Below are 16170 nucleotides of genomic sequence, written 5' to 3'. Positions count from 1 at the left end.
ATGCTGTGTAGGGAGGTGGGGGGAGAGCACTGTGTAGGGAGGTATGCTGTGTAGGGAGGTGGGGGGAGAATGCTGTGTACGGAGGTGGGGGGGTGCCCCGTGTAGGGAGGTATGCTGTGTAGGGAGGTGGTGGGTGAGTGCTGTGTAGGGGGCTATGCTGTATAGGGTGAGTGGAGAGCGCTGTGTAGGGAGGTATGCTGTGTAGGGAGGTGGGCGGAGAGCGCTTTGTAGAGAGTTATGCTTTGTAGAAAGGTGGGGGGAGAGCGCTTTGTAGGGAGATATGCTGTTTAGGGAGGTGAGGGGAGAGCATTGTTTAGGGAGGTATGCTGTATAGGGAGGTGGGGGAGAGCCCTGTGTAGGGAGGTATGCTGTATAGGGAGGTGGGGGGAGAGCGCTGTGTAGGGACGTATGCTGTGTAGGGAGGTCGGGGAGTACACTGTAGGGAGGTGGGGGGAGTATGCTCTATAGGGAGTAGAGGCTGTGCTGTGTAGGGAGGTATGGTGTGTAGGGCTGTGGGGGTAGTGTGCTGTTTAGAGAAGCGAAGGGAGTGTCCTCTGTAGGGAGGTGGGGGGAGCGCACTGTGTAGGGAAATGGGGAGAGTGGGCTGTGTAGGGAGATGTGGAGAGTGTTTTGTATGGAGCTGGGGGGATCGTGATGTTTAGAGGTATGCTGTGTAGGGAGGTGGGGGAATGGTACTGTGTAGGGAGGTGGGGAGAGTTCTGTGTAGGGAGATGGGGGGAGGGTGCCGTGTAGGGAGGTGGGGGGAGAGTGCTGTGTAGGCAGTTGGGGGAAGGTTGCTGTGTAGGGAGTGAGGGGAGTGTGGTGTGTGGGAGGTGGGGAGAGAGCGCTGTGTAGGGAGTCGGGGGAGGGTGCGCTCTTCGGAAGTGAGGCACACTGTACTCTGTGCCATGAGTTCGGGAAGGAGGAGCGCAGAAAGGCAGCTCTGTGTGCAGAGGTGTGTAGTGTTGTTGGCTGGACATGGGCTGGAATTCCAGTGGTCACTAGTTAGGTTTCTGTCTCCAGCTAAGCTGCAGACCTCTATTTCCTCCTCTGTGCAATGGGAATAACAACAGTGTTTCTCACAGGGCTCTCATTAGGATTAATGGAATAATCCACTGTTGAGCTTATTAGCACTGTGCCTTGTGCCTGGTACACAGCAGCCATCTAATCTGCTGGGCCCTCTCTGGTAAGGCTGGCGGCAAGGGAAGGAAAGGGTTTTGGACTCAAGGGAAATAGACACCTTTTTCCTCTCCTCACAGGTAACCCAGTTTGGCCAGTGGGATACTGCTAGTTTTGAGAACGAGGAACAGAAACTGAAATTTCTCAAACTTATGGGTGGCTTCAAAAACCTGTCCTCCTCGTTCAGCCGCCCCCCAAGCACCACTGCAAGGCCCAACATGGCCCTCAGCAAGAAGGCAGCAGACAGCCTGCAGCAGAACCTGCAGCGAGACTATGACCGAGCCATGAGCTGGAAGTACAGCCGAGGAGCCGGCCTCGGCTTTTCCACCGCCCCCAACAAGATCTTTTTCATTGACAGGAACGCTTCCAGGTCAGTCAAGCTGGAAGATTAACCTCTAGAGTTTTGTCCCCCCAAAACTGCCACAATCACTTTGATTATCCCATTCATGCTGGAGGTTACAAATTGTTTGTGTGTAAAAAATCAGATCTTGGTGATGATCTTGAGCAGTAGGATATAAATAACTCCCATAAGCTTAGCGTTCCAGTAATGGAACACTAGGCATAAATGGGTTATTTAGTTTTGCAGATGAAAGCCGTCTGACACTTGGCTCACATTGAACACCAGTGGAGATTAAGGACAAGGACACCTGTCTTGATGGGCTTGGATGAACTGGGGCAGGGCAGCTCATGTTTCTGGAGCCAGGAGAACAAGTGAGTGGTTTTATCCTCCTGGTTTCTGTGTTAAACTTTCTGTCCGTGTTTGAGATATCAGGTGTGTACAGATAACCTTTGCTGAGTGTTTAGCAGGTGCTAGGGACATACTGGTGTCTTCCTTAATGCATTTAATCTTCATAATGATGAAATGGGTGCTATTATTGTCCCCATCTTATAGATGAGGCAACTGAGGTTCAGGGATAAAGTAATAAAATTGCCTGAGGTCACCCAGCCACTGAGTGCAGGGGGTTGTACCCGAAGCCCCAAGTTCACTATTTGCCACTCTGAATGTCCCTTCTCAGGCATTTCACCAGAATCCTTATTGGTGATTGAAATGTCTTTAGATTGAGGAAACAATATTTTTTTTTTTTTTTTTTTGAGACAGCTTTGCTCTTGTTGCAGAGGCTGGAGTGCAATGGCAAGATCTTGGCTCACTGCAACCTCTGCTTCCTGGGTTCAAGCGGTTCTCCTGCCTCAGCCTCCTAAGTAGCTGGGATTACAGGCATGCGCCACCATGCCCGGCTAATTTTGTATTTTTAGTAGAGACAGGGTTTCTCCACGTTGGTCAGGCTGGTCTCAAACTCCTGACCTCAGATCTGCCTGCCTTGGCCTCCCAAAGTGCTGGTGAATCACCATGCTTGGCCGGGAAACAAAAGTAGTATGACAAGTCTGCGTGTCTGACAGGAAGTGGAGTGAACGAGGAACAGGGAATCGCAAGCTCCTTTTCCTTTCCGGCCTTAGAGCAGCTGTAGGCAGGGAGGTGTCCGAGTTGTCACCAAACGCATGTGGCTGAGCTTCCTCTGCTGCTGGGAAATGGGCATCTAAAGCAGTCCTGCCTTTTCCACGAGCTTCCCTGTGACCCTAAGTGCTGAGCTAGGATTTTGTCTTTTTGTGCTTTGACTGGATTCTGAACAAGGCATTTTAGGAGTGGTTAGTCCTGCAAATGAACCAGATGGCAGATTCCCAGGGACGTGTGTGTGTTTTGAGATAGGCTCTCACTCTGTCAGCCAGGCTGGAGTGTAGTGGCATGATCATGGCTTATTGCAACCGCTACCTGTCCAGCTTAAGCGATCCTCCCACCTTAGCCTCCCAAGTAGCTGGGCCTGCAGGCATGCACACCAACCAGCTAGTTTTTAAATTTTTGTAGAGACGGTGTCTTGCTACATTGTCCAGGCTGGTCCCAAACTCCTGGACTCATCGTCCTGCCTCAGCCTCCTAAAATGCTGGGATCACAGGCGTGCGCCACTGTGCCCAACCCCAGGGATGTGTTTGATGAGATTCTTTTTTATCTTACGGAAGAGAATCCCAGTTGACTTCTGTAGGTGGATACTGAATGCCAGGAGGAGGAGATGAATGTGTGGCGAAGTCACAGGAAGTTGATAACATGTTAAACTGCTAAAATTGTGGTGATTTGTTAAAGTAACAATAGAAAACCTAATACAGGTGTCATGTAGAAGTTTCCATCATTTTGCTCTTCTATGATTCTGGCTTACATGTCATTGCTCCACCATTCCTAATGCTAGACCTCAGCCCATGCAGACCAGGATTTTCAGAGACCGCTGATTCAGTAATGGACTGGGGAAAACTGCACACACATGGACGTACAAAATTCTAGCCTCCGCCTGGGCCACACAAGATTCAGAAGTGCCTTTGGTATAATGGGTACCCAACCTCATGTGAAAGTCCAAGTTGAGGTTAATGTAAGAGCAGTAAGAATTCATTGGCCTAGGCTTGGAACCAGTTCACTGGACGGCACTGGAACCAATGCCGTCCAACACGGTCAGCCTCAAAGGAGAAGAAATGACTTGAAGAACATAATATGTGAATTTGCCAACTGTTTTTTTCACTTAAATAGCATCACACAATGTAAGTAGTAGATAAAATAATTTTAATGAAAATAATTTTGTCAAATAAAGGCCACTTGGGAGTATTTGAGCAACAGCACAGTGCTTTCTGAGTTTCTGTACGGTTTATTTAGTAGAGGGGAGGGAAAGAGGCATTCTTTTGTGTCTGCTGTCCTTTTATAAATTTTTTTTGAGATGTTGTTTTGCTCTTGTTGCCCAGGCTGGAATACAGTGGCGAGATCTCGGCTCACTGCAACCTCCGCCTCCTGGGTTCAAGCGATTCTCCTGCCTCAGCCTGCCAAGTAGGTGGGATTACAGATGTGTGACACCACGCCTGGCTAGTTTTTGTATTTGTAGTAGAGACAGGTTTTCACCATGTTGGCCAGGCTGGTCTGGAACTCCTGATCTCAGGTGATCTGCCCGCCTCAGCCTCCCAAAGTGCTGGGATTACAGGTGTGAATCACCTTGCCCAGCCTATAAATTTATTTTAAAAATCTTTTAGCCCCTTTTACCATCTGAGGTTAACCAAATGTTTAACTGTAGTCTTGTATTTCTCAGAGGTACGATGAAATGTAATCATGTCTAATTCCAATGTGTATCTTCTAGATGCACAATAGTTTGGGGCACTTTTAAGCCACAATGTGGATGCATTTTCACAATGGCAGTGGGCCTGAGATTATGAATCAATCAGTATTAATGCTTTTATTGTTTGAAAATGAAATGTTGGTGCAGGCTTACCAGCAGTAATAGAAGAATCAGGTTCCACCAAACCGTTGGGAGAAAAGCAGACAGAATCACATGCTGTTTCAAATTGTGGCTGCAAAGCAAACCAGGCTCCTATTTAGACACGTTCTCTCTCTTCTGGAGGAAGACAGTCAGAAGTAATTAAATGAGCAGTCATGAACGTAAGTGCTCCTTCAGGACATTTATTATGTTAGAGTATACTGAAGCCACAGAGAATCTCAAATTTGACCTCACTTTCTCCTTTGATGTCCCAACACAGATTCTAAGTCCAATCAAGAGCTGCTTTTGATAGGAAAAAGTTAATGGAGCGCTATTTCTGCCTTTCATAAAGCCTGAGTTCCAGACTTTGGGCACTCTCTAACTTGAAGGTATAAAGTGGCACTGCTTTTCAAAGTCCTTTTTCCTCAGCTATGAAAAAACAAATACCTTCCAGAAAGGAAAGATGTCACTTGCATTCTTGTTTCTCTCTTGCTAAAGGCCCTTTCTGGGGCTGAGAAACGGAAGGCCACTTGTGCAAAGCAAACACAGAGATGCTGCTTCTCAGTGAAGATGGCATTTTAATGCTCTGTCACCCCCATTTCTTCACTGTCAGAATAACCTGGGTAGAGGCCAAAGTGTAAACCAATTGGTACATATATAAAAAGAAAAGAAAAATGAGAAACCTAGATTCCAGTAAGAGTTCGGGGCAGCAGAGGAGATCTTTCTGTATTTGGTGCCAGAGTCCCTGAGCCTGGGGACCGGCCCCGGGGGGTCAGGTCCTTGTTTGTAGAGGGAGTCTGAGCGCCAGCTCAGTCAGATGAGTCATGTCTGGTTGTTTGCTTCGCTTCTTGATATATTCTAGTGTTTTCACCTATGAGGAAAAGAAAGATCCAGGTCTTTTGAATTGGCCATTATGTGAGCTTAGACTTCTTAGCAGGGAATAGAGTCTTTTGAGGGATGAGGGGAGGGAAAAAATCAGTCTTTAATATAAAACCTTGGATTGCAACTTGCCCTAAAAATCAGATTTTTGGGTGTGACCAGACATGACTGATGTTTTATGGTTTTTATTCGGAGGGAATAGACTTTTAAAGCTATGCCTCTGTTTTTTTTTGTTTTGGAGACAAGATCTTGCTCTGTCACCAGGCTGGAGTGCAGTGGTGTGATTACAGCTCACTGCAGCCTCAGACTCCTGGGCTCAAGCCATTCTCTGTCTTCAGCCTCCCCGAGTAGCTGGGACTACAGATGTGCGCCACCATGCCCAGCTAATTTTTTATTTATTGTAGAGACCAGGTCTCACTGTGTTGCCCAGGCTGGTGTCAAACCCCTGACCCTCAAGGATCCTCCTGCCTCGGCCTCCCAAAGTGCTGGGATTACAGGTGTGAGCCACTGCGCCCGGCCCCCAAGTGCCTTTCTAAAAGGGGAATATGGGGTTGTCTGATATCCCAGCCCTGATGCTGTGCTAAAGGCAGTTGTGCACTGGCCAGTGCGCTCATACCACGGGGCCCTCCACGCGCCTCACCATGGTCCTGGTGTCTGCACAGCCGTGCCTCTGTGCCAGGTGCCACAGGTTGACAGAGAGCTGGTTGAGCTTGTTGTTGCGTAGGTCCCCATGGGCCAAGATGCTGTTAAAGAAGGAGAGACCCAACGAGCTCTGGCGCTTCAGGGCCTGAAATAGAAAAGGGACATTACTTCCTGGCACTGGGGCTCAGGCCGGGCCCGCAGACATGCTGTGGACAGTGTGGTTGACTTGGGGTGTTAGGTCATGCCTGAGTTCCAGTGCCAGCTCTGCTAAGTATTTGCTGTAGGGCAAGCTGCTCAACCTGCCAGAGTCCCAGCTGCTTTATCTGTAAATGACAGGAAGGTCACCGCTGCAGAGGGTGAGGATTCAGTAAGATGACGAAGCTCTGTGCCCACAGATGGTCATTCCTCATGAAATGGAAGAAACTCGCCAGTCAGCGAGGTTGGGAATGAAGGGTACCCAGCAGTAACAAGCCTTGCCTTAATGCAAGCACAGCTACAAACCGAAAGACTTCGGCCTCTTTCAGATGTGTCCTCAAACTACCCAAAGCCGCAGTCAGTATTCCTGCTCCTGGGCTGCTGGTAAAAAGACCAAAAGACATCTCTAGAAGCTGAGGAGGAGGCCCGGCCAACAGACACAGGACCTCAGTCCATGATCACGTGGAAGTGCAGTCTGCCAGTACCCTGAAGGAACAGGAAGTGGATTCTTTCCAGTGCCCCAGCTAGCAAGACCTTGACTCTGGCCTTATGAAACCCAGAACAGAGATGGCAGCCCCAGCCGGCACTGACTGCTCGCCTACCAAATGGCGAGATCAAAAATGGGTACTGCTCTAAGTGCCGGGTTTGTGGCAATCGGTCATGGCAGCAACAGGAAACTAATAGACTCCCATTCTACAGATGAGGCACCTGAGGCTCTGAAAGGTTAGGAACTTGCCCAAGGAACACAGTTGGGCCCTTGTAATGCAGAGGGGAGTCTGAGCTCCAGCTGACTCCAGAGCCTATGTGCGAACTCACAGCCCTCTCCAGGCCCCACCCCTAGGGTCACAGGGTATTGGGAATCGCAGACGGAAAGGGCTGAGACTTGCCCAGTGCTACGGGCCACTTCGGCTGTGCAGTTTTATGCGGGGAGAAAGAATGGCTTGATTGGGCTTACACCAAAACACATTTCTTCCTGCTTTTCTCAACTACTCTTGGTGGCTAAAACCAACTTATTAACCATCCCATTCAGCGTTCCACAGGTATTTCACATGGAGCCTGCTAGCTGCTATGCCAGCCGATTTACCCCTTCTTCCTTTTTTTCCCAAATGAGAATTTAAAATCTTCTAGTGAAAAGAAAAAATTAGCTGACCATGGTAGCACACACCTGTGGTCCCAGCTACTCACTGCACTCCAGCCGGGGCAACAGAGCGAGACCCTGTCTTAGAAAAAAGTCAAGGAACAGCTTCAGATGCAGTTGGGCAAGGTGGCTGAATGGCATTGCACGACCCCAACCCCCCCCAAATTGAGTCTGCTTTGGGAACAGTCTAGAGCAGGTGACAGTCACAGAAGCAGCAGAGCCAACCGCGAAAAGCCCAGTCATCGGGGAGCAGGTTGTGCTGTGGGCGCCCAAGCCCGCAGGCACAGAGAGAAAAGGCAGCACTTTGGCATGGGTAAGCAGGCTGGCACCTAGTGGGCAGGGACTCTCTAACTGCCTGGTGACCGCCTGTTCTGGCTTCATTTGTTCTAACAGACAATGCAGTTATGCCCCAAGTGGGAACTTAAGCCTATTCTGCTCTCCTTTTAACCTGGTCCTTGTCTGACACCTGGGAGAACAGGGGGCCCCTGCTTTCTGCTTAGATCTAGAAGACCAAGCTAAAAGAAAACGCTTTCAAAGCCAACTAAAAGTCTCCTCAGATAGAGGCCCTTTGACTAATATTCACCGAAGGGGGAGAAATTGTTTTAAAAGTCAGACAAGGAGCACAATACCTAATTGGCTATTTCTTCATACCATATTTTCTCAATTAGCAAAAAGCTCAATTTGCATGTGTTTTAAATGCCGCAGCCCATTAAAAGTGAAATCATGAGAGACATGTCTGAGGGATGAGACACATGCCAGCTGATACTCAAACACGGAGAAAAACACACACTTAACTGGGGAACCAAATGAGGCCTGACCTGCCTCCCCTCGCCACAGAGGTTTTAAATAGAAAAGGGCTGCTTTTCCCATGAGAACTGTCATTTCCAGGAAGCTCTAGGGGTTTGGCATGGTTCCCGGCTCCACCACACCCAAACAAACAACTTCATAAAATACAGCTTGTGATTAAAACGAGGCTGGCACCTTCACGTGACCTTAGAGGATGATTCTGGAAGCAGGGTTGCTACCAGTGCTAAGAGATGTGATGCTCAAAACAGCACAGGCATCAGAGTTTCCCAACAGCAGGAAGCCGCCCGCCCCACTGGGTGGGAAATCCCACCAGGCCCCTCCTGGGCTGTGATGGGCCTGGGTACCAAGCCTCATACTCCTGCGGGTACCAGACTCTAGAGGATTCCAATATGATTGCTTTAGCTGAACTTTAAACTGCACCATTAAAACACTGGATAACATGTTCAGTTTCAGCTCGGTCCACCCATATCGTCGTGTTTCTGTTTATTTTAGAGACAGGGTCTTGCTTTGCTGCCAGGGTTGGAGGGTAGTGGTGCAATCACAGCTCACTGCAGCCTCAAACTCCTGGGCTCAAGCGATCCTCCCACCTCAGCCTCTTGAGTAGTACCAGCTACTCAGGGTACGCACCACCATGATATTTTTTCTAAGAGATGAGGTCTTACTATGTTCCCCAGGCTGCTCTCAAATTCCTGGAATTAAGCAATCCTTGCTGAGGAGCAAAACCCAGGAGGAACAAGAGGAACTCCAGGAAGACCCAGTGGGTTGGGAATGAAGGAGCTGGAGGAGGGGAGTGGTTACACGCTTTGGAAGGAGGACAGGGTGGGAAAGGCATTAAGAACCGGAGAGCCAAAAATCATTTCAGGTTTGGGGACGGGAACTGAGGAGGAGGAAGGAGAGAGAACAGAGGCCTCTCCTGTCAGGAGGATATCAGGAATGAGTTACCAGGCAACATCTTTTGCTAGGTGGGAATAAAGTAATCCAGATGCTCAGAGCTTTGAGCAAACAGCTCCTAGTGGATAAAGGGAAAGACCTAGGGGAAGTGTGTGGAGCAGACAGTCAGGGAAGAACGTAGACAGGCCAGGCACTGGCTCTGACTCCCGAGATGCTGCCAGCCTCCCGTGCCTGCACCTTGACTACACTACAGCAATCAGCCTTAACCGCAGCAACACACACGCATGTCTACACAACTAACCGGCTCAGCCACATTTGAGACAGGGCATCTGGGACCCATATGTCACTCACACATTTGGGCCAAAGCTGGGAAAATGGAAGCCATGGTCAACAGCATAGCTTGGGAAGGGAACCAGGTAATTAGGTTGTACTAGATGGAAATCACATTGAAATCAATCAGCTATATAGAGAATATGAAAAAAAACTGCTCTGAAAACATAAAAGACACAACATCTCATAAAAATCTAGTTTGTGGACAAGAGCAGGGCTTCCAGAAAATTGCCTTGACCATACTCTACAGCTACTGCCCTAGGATTCAGTTTCCTCATCTGTAAAGCATAAAGGGACTGCTGTGAGAATTAAGTGGAATAATCCATGCAAAATTCTTTATACTAAACGTACACTGAAGGGGGTGGAAAAACACAGCCTACTAGATAATGAACACACACCACCTCTTAAAAGTGAAGTGAGCCACACATGGCTCATGCATGTAATCCCAGCACTTTGGGAGGCCAAAGCAGGTGGATCACTTGAGCTCAGGAGTTTAAGACCAGCCTGGCCAACATGGTGAAACTCCATCTCTACTAAAAAAATAAGCTGGGCGTGGTGGCGGGCACCTGTAATCCCAGTTACCTGGGAGGCTGAGGCAGGAGAGTCACTTGAACCCAGGAGGCAGAGGTTGCAGTGAGCTGAGATCACACCATTGTACTCCAGCCTGGGCAATGAGAGCAAAACTCCATCTCAAAAAAAAAAAAGTGGAAACGCCTTGGTTGAGGAGGGCAATGTAGCAGTGCAGAGTTCAGGTTTGGGAATTGGGGTTAGAATCTGCTGTTTTATCACAGAGGAAATACCAAGGGCTCTGAATAACCCTTTCTGAGCCTCAGTTTCCCTTCCCATTCAGTGGAAATAAACACAGCACCTACATCGCAGGGCTGTTGTGGGCACTGAAAGAGCCCGGGTATAGCAATTCCATGCTGTCACTGATTGACCACATAGTGATGGAGTATCTGCCTCAGGCCAGGCTCTGCGTGAGACATGGGTGGTGCAGAGTGCTACAGCAGGGTCCCAGAGTCTCTGTCTTGCCGTTCAGACACAGTCAGGTCTTCAAGACTCAGCAGGTCCCTGCTCCCACAGAGCTTACTACATTCTAGTTGGGGAGCCGGGGGATGGACAAACTGAACATTTCAGACGGTTATCAGGGGCTACAGGGACAATGGGGAAGACGCATGCAGCTGGTGGTGGTTCCTCAAGACAGGGTCTGGGAGGGCCTCTCTGAGGAGGTCCTGAGCTGAGATTTGAATGACGAGAAGGAACAGCCAGGGGAAGCCCTGGGGGAGGCGGGTCCAGGCAGAGAAAACAGCAGGAGCGAAGGCCCCAAAGCACTGGAGAAGTGGTTTGCACATAAACACACTGCTCACGACAGTTTCCCTTCTAGAATGAAAGGAAAACGACAAACCACCCTGGAAACTTGTGCTTTCAGAGCGAGAGGCCGCGGAGGACCGCAGAGGGTACCCACCTCGTCCTTGGCCAGGGTTTTCAGATGCTCTAGGATCTGAGCCATCACCGTCTCACACAGCTTGTTGTTTTCTGCCAGGAACTTGGAGTCTCCCCCGTAGAGGCTGTCATTGGAGTCCACTGTTGAACAAACAAGAACAGTGAGACCATCCTGGTCAACACGGTGAAACCCCCTCTCTACTAAAACTACAAAAAATTAGCTGGGCATGGTGGCGCGTGCCTGTAATCCCAGCTACTCAGGAGGCTGAGGCAGGAGAATTGCCTGAACCCGGGAGGCGGAGGTTGCGGTGAGCCAAGATCGTGCCATTGCACTCCAGCCTGGGTAAAAAGAGCGAAACTCCGTCTCAAAAAAAAAAAACAAACAGTGAGACAGACCCAAGCCCCGCGGCCATGCTAGCCAGGGAGAGGCAGCCGCGTGTCATGTCACACAGTGTCAGCAGATGGCAGGAAGTCATGGCAGGGCAAATGGAAATGGCAGAAATTTCCCACTGGGCTTAGGGCCTTGGGAATCACAAAGAAAACACCCAGCCTGCAGAAGAGATGATTTTATTTATTTATGTATTTATTTTTCAAGATGGAGTCTCTCTGTCACCCAGGCTGGAGTGCAGTGACACGATCTCGGCTCACTACAACCTCTGCCTCAAGCGATCCTCCTGCCTCAGCCGCCCAAGTAGCTGGGATTACAGGTGCCTGCCAGCATGCCTGGCGCTCTCCCCCACACCCCTCTCCGTCTCTCCCTCTCTCTCTCTCTATACATATATATATATATTGTATTTTTAGTAGAGACAGGGTTTCACCATGCTGTCCAAGCTAGTCTTGAACTCCTAATCTCAAGTGATCCATACCTGCCTCAGCCTTCCAAAGTCTTGGGGTTACAGGCATGAGCCACTGCACCCAGCCAAGAGATGATAACAACATCTCCCTTTTAGGGAGATGAGGCTCAGAAGTGGTCCTGCCTAGGATCCTAAACCAGGAAGTCTGATTCCAGAGCTTACACTCTTAGCTACCGCATCCAGCTGCCCGCCCTGTCACCCTCTCCTCCAAACTGGCTGTGAAAAGACCGCAGAGATTTTCTATTTCAACTACTCTAGAAGTGTAAATCCCCTTGACAGTGTCTCTTGCCAAAAGCTCCGCCACTGTTTGCTTGGTCTCGTCCTGTGACAACCACTGCCTAGAATAAGACAGGCCCAGCCATGGACAGCCTGAGTCTTATCTCCTCCTCCTCCTCCTCCCTCCCCCCCTCCCCCCTTGCCTCTTTCCTTCCTCTCAACTGACCTTCACATAGAGCATAATCTGAGCAACGAAAGAGGCATTACACTGTGTGCTACTTTATACTTTTTTTTTTTTAAACTGATAAATTTGGGAGCTGGGATCAGTGGTTCACACCTGCAGTGCCAGCACTCTGGGAGGCTGAGGCAGAAGGATCACTTGAGTCCAGGAGTTCTGAGACCAGCCTGGGCAACATAGCAGAACCCCATCTCTACAAAAAACAAAACAATGAGCTGGGTGCAGTAGCTCACACCTGTAGTCCCAGATACTTGGGAGGCTAAGGTGGGAGGCCTGCTTGAGCCCAGGAGTAGGTGGCTTCAATGAGTGGTGATCACATGACTGCACTCTAGTCTGAGTGACACAGCAAGATCCTGTCTCTAAATAAATAAATAAATCTTTGGGCTATTTCTGTGTCATCATACAAGCACACAATAATCCCTTACCCTTGGGGGATACGTTCCAAGACCTTCAGTGGGTGCCTGAAACCACAGACAGTATCGAACCCTGTATACATTATGCTTTTTCCTATGCAGTAACAGGTAGGTAGTGTTATATCAGTGTGGATAAAGTGGAAAAAGGTATGAATGATATCCCGGTGGGACGAAGTGAAATTGTATCACCCTATTCAGTACAGTGTGCCAATTAAAACAGGAATTATTTCTGAGATTTTCAACTTCATATTTTTGGACCAGGTTGACTGTGGGGTAACTGAAACCACAGAAAATGAAACGGGCTGAGTGCAGTGGCTCACACCTGTAATCTGAACATTTTGGAAGGTTGAGGCAGGTGGATCACTCGAGGTCGGAAGTTCAAGACTGGCCTGGCCAACATAATGAAACCCAGTCTCTACTAAAAACACAAAAATTAACTGGGTGTGGTGGTGTGCGCCTGTAGTACCAGCTACTCAGGAGGCTAAGGCAGAAGAATTGCTTGAACCCTGGAGGCAGAAGTTGCAGTGAGCTGAGATTGAGCCACTGCACTCCAACCTGGGCAAAAGAGCGAGACTCTGTCTCCAAAAAAAAAAAAAAGACACCAGGTAAGGGGGCACTGCTGCGTACAGCTCTGTTGCTTTGTCATGGCTGTGTTGTAGTCCACTGTATGATGGACCAGAATGTATTCACTTGGTTGCTACCAGGAACTCTTTAGTGGTTTCCTTCTTTTTCTTTTTTTGGCCTGCTGCAAACCCTCGAGTTTACAACGAAACCACCGACTCTGCCTTGCGGAGCCGATTCTTTCCTTCCACGCCCACAGAAGCTTACACACCTTTCCCACTGGATCCTTTTACAGCTGCTTTCATTCCAATTACCAGACAGGGACTTGTATGTGGCCAAACATAACCGGGTGTGAACAAGCAGCACTCTGCCTGGGGAGCCCAGTTTAGCATCTGCACCCCCAGGCTAAAAAGAGAGCTCTGGAGCTAACGGAGCACTCAGTGGTCAATAAGGGGGATGTTGCAACGGCAGCACTCGCTGGTTCTCACCTGGCAGGGGCTGCAATCTGGGTCACTGTCCCAAGTGTGTGGGTCTCTGATAAACCAAGAGTCATGCTTGTGCCTCGGGTGTGGTTGTGTACACGCAGCCTCATGTGCGCAGAGCTAATCCAGTTTTATGGTTTAGGGATATCTTGAATAAACCAAACCCAGTTTAGCCTATCTGCTGTAACGTGACTTGTGCTTATCTCACCCCATTGAAAGAACACATCACTATCTTGAGGAAACAAGCCGGAAGGATACTGTCTCAGATATACACAATGCAAATAGACAGTATTTATGAGAAACACAGTGGGGCCTGTGTACAAGCACGAGATGGCTAGGCACAGTGGTTCTTGCCTGTAATCCTGGAACTTTCGGAGGCCAAGGTGGGTGGATCACTTGAGCTCAGGAGTTTGAGACCAGCCTGAGCAACATGGCGAAACCCCGTCTCTAATAAAAATACAAAAATTAGGTGTGTGCCTGTAGTCCCAGCTACTCAGGAGGCTGAGGTGGGAGGATCACTTTATCCCAGGAGGCAGATGTTGCAGTGAGCAGAGATCACGCCACTGCACTGCAGGCAGGGCAACAGAGCCAGACACTGCCTCAAAATTAAAAACAGCATGAGCTTCCCTTGCAGATGGGCGAGGCTGAGAGTGAGAGGCGCCACGGGGAACAGTCCCATCGTGGTACAAGTCCTGAGCTGTTGCTCAGCATCTCAACAGAAATATTCAGCGGACCAAGGTCCACTGGCTATGAGCTATGGAGACAAGAGTTCACCTTCAACATACACTTGCCATGAAAACCAAGAAAAGCCATAATTTGATGAAAAAAAAATTGACTAGTAATCAAAGAACAGATGACTAAAAGCACAGAACTGTTTTTTTTAAAATCCTGGCTAGGTGTGGTGGCTCACGCCTGGAATCCCAGCACTTTGGGAAGCCGGGGTGGGCGGATTGCTTGAGATCAGGAGTCTTGAGACAAGCCTGGCCAACATGGTGAAACCACGACTCTACAAAAAGTACAAAATCCAGCCAGGCATGGTGGTACATGCCTACAGTTCCAGCTACTTGGGGGACCAAGGTGGGAGGATTGCTTGAGCCCAGGTCGAGGCTGCGATGCGTCATGTTCATGCCACTGCATTCCAGCCTGAGTGACAAAGTGAGACCTGACTCCAAAAAAATAAAATCACTTATATTACAAAGGTGAAAAAGAACAAAAATAACCAGTTTTGAGATAGGTGTGGGAAAACTATTGGTAGGAATCTGATAGTGTGGATATAGGTATGAAAAGCCTTAAAAGTGTCCAGTATCATTTCACACCAATGATGACGAATTAAAAAAAAAAAAGGCCAGGTGCAGTGGCTCATGCCTGTAATCTCAGCACCTTGGGAGGCCGAGGCAGGCAGATCACTTGAGGCCAGGAGTTCGAGATCAGCCTGGCCAACATGGTGAAACTATGCCTCTACTAAACAAAATACAAAAATGAGCCTGGTATGGTGGCGCACGCCTGCAATCACTTGAACCTGGGAGGCAGAGGTTGCAGTGAGCTCACATCACACCACTGCACTCCACTCTGGACAACACAGCAAGACTCTGTTTCCAAAAACAAACAAACAAAAAAACATGGAAAAGAAGTGTTGGTGAGAATGTGGAGGAATTAGAACCCTCATGCATTGCTGGTCAGAATGTAAAACGGTGCAGCCACCGTGAAAAACAGCACAGTGGTTCCTCAAACCGTTAAACCTAGAACTGCCATCTGATCCAGTAATTCCCAAAGGAACTGAAGGCAGGGGCTCAGATACATGTTTACAGCATCATGATTCACAAAAGCTGAAAAGCAGAAACCATCCAAGTGTCTGTCAACAGACAAACTTATAAGCAAAATGTGGTACAGCCATACAATGGAGTATTATTCAGCCGTAAAAGGGAATGACCAGCCTGGGCAACATAGCAAGACCCCAATAAAAAAAATCAGCTGGGTGTGGTGGCAGGTGCCTGCAGTGCCAGCTACTTGGGAGGCTGAGGTGGGAGGATGGTTTGAGCACCGGAAGTTGAGGCTGCAGTGAGCTGTAATCACATTACTATATTTCCAGCCTGGCCAACTGAGCAAGACTCTGACTCAAAACAACAAAAAGAATAAAACTCTGCCACATGCCATAGTACAAATAAACCTTGAAGAAATTACACTAAGTGAAATATACCAGACACAGATAAACAAATACTCCATTCATGAGATTCCTAGAATAGGCAAACTCAAGAGACAGAAAGTAGAACAGAGGTTACCAGGGGCTGTGGAAAGGAGAAAATGAAGGAACTATTGCTTACTGGGTACAAGGTCCCTGTTAGGGATGATTTTAAAAATTCTGGAAATGGGTAATAGTGATGGTTATACATTATGAATGTACCTAATGAAACTGAATTGTGCACTTAACTGGTAAATTTTATGTTCATGTGTATTTTACCACATAAAAAAAGTTAAAAAAAAAAAAAAAATCAGATTCTTTACTTGGGAAAAATACTCCCAGAGATTTATCCTAAGAAAATAAGCTAACAGGTGCAGAAAGATGTATGTCTGTAATGTTCACTGCACTGGTGTTGATAAGAAACAACAGAATGTCCACAAAT

General features: G+C 48.4%; 2 protein-coding genes across 6 annotated transcripts in view; one reads left to right on the top strand and one right to left on the bottom strand.

Moving 5' to 3' along the window:
• The window catches only part of KNOP1 (lysine rich nucleolar protein 1), a 25906-nt gene extending 11708 nt beyond the window's left edge, over positions 1 to 14198 (top strand). For 2 of the 5 annotated variants that reach the window (XM_017534296.2, XM_037740545.1), the window contains exon 5: positions 1260 to 2130. In XM_017534296.2, coding sequence (XP_017389785.1) covers positions 1260 to 1571 — 312 coding nt within the window. In that variant the 3' untranslated portion in view covers positions 1572 to 2130. Of the gene's footprint in view, positions 1 to 1259; positions 2131 to 4469; positions 5118 to 14171 lie in introns of those variants that run through there. The other 3 variants (XM_017534294.2, XM_017534295.2, XM_017534293.2) reach the window with 3 other exon arrangements.
• VPS35L (VPS35 endosomal protein sorting factor like) overlaps positions 4648 to 16170 on the bottom strand; it is a 140599-nt gene continuing 129076 nt past the window's right edge. The window contains exons 29-31 of the mRNA XM_017534287.2: positions 10808 to 10926; positions 5980 to 6126; positions 4648 to 5331 (exon numbers count right to left, since the gene is read on the bottom strand). Coding sequence (XP_017389776.2) covers positions 5233 to 5331; positions 5980 to 6126; positions 10808 to 10926 — 365 coding nt within the window. The 3' untranslated portion in view covers positions 4648 to 5232. The remainder of the gene's footprint in view (positions 5332 to 5979; positions 6127 to 10807; positions 10927 to 16170) is intronic.

Source organism: Cebus imitator, unplaced genomic scaffold (assembly GCF_001604975.1).
Source record: "Cebus imitator isolate Cc_AM_T3 unplaced genomic scaffold, Cebus_imitator-1.0 Scaffold85, whole genome shotgun sequence".
Lineage (NCBI taxonomy): Eukaryota > Metazoa > Chordata > Mammalia > Primates > Cebidae > Cebus > Cebus imitator.
Note: the sequence above shows the minus strand (reverse complement) of the source record. Positions and strands in the feature narration are given on the sequence as shown.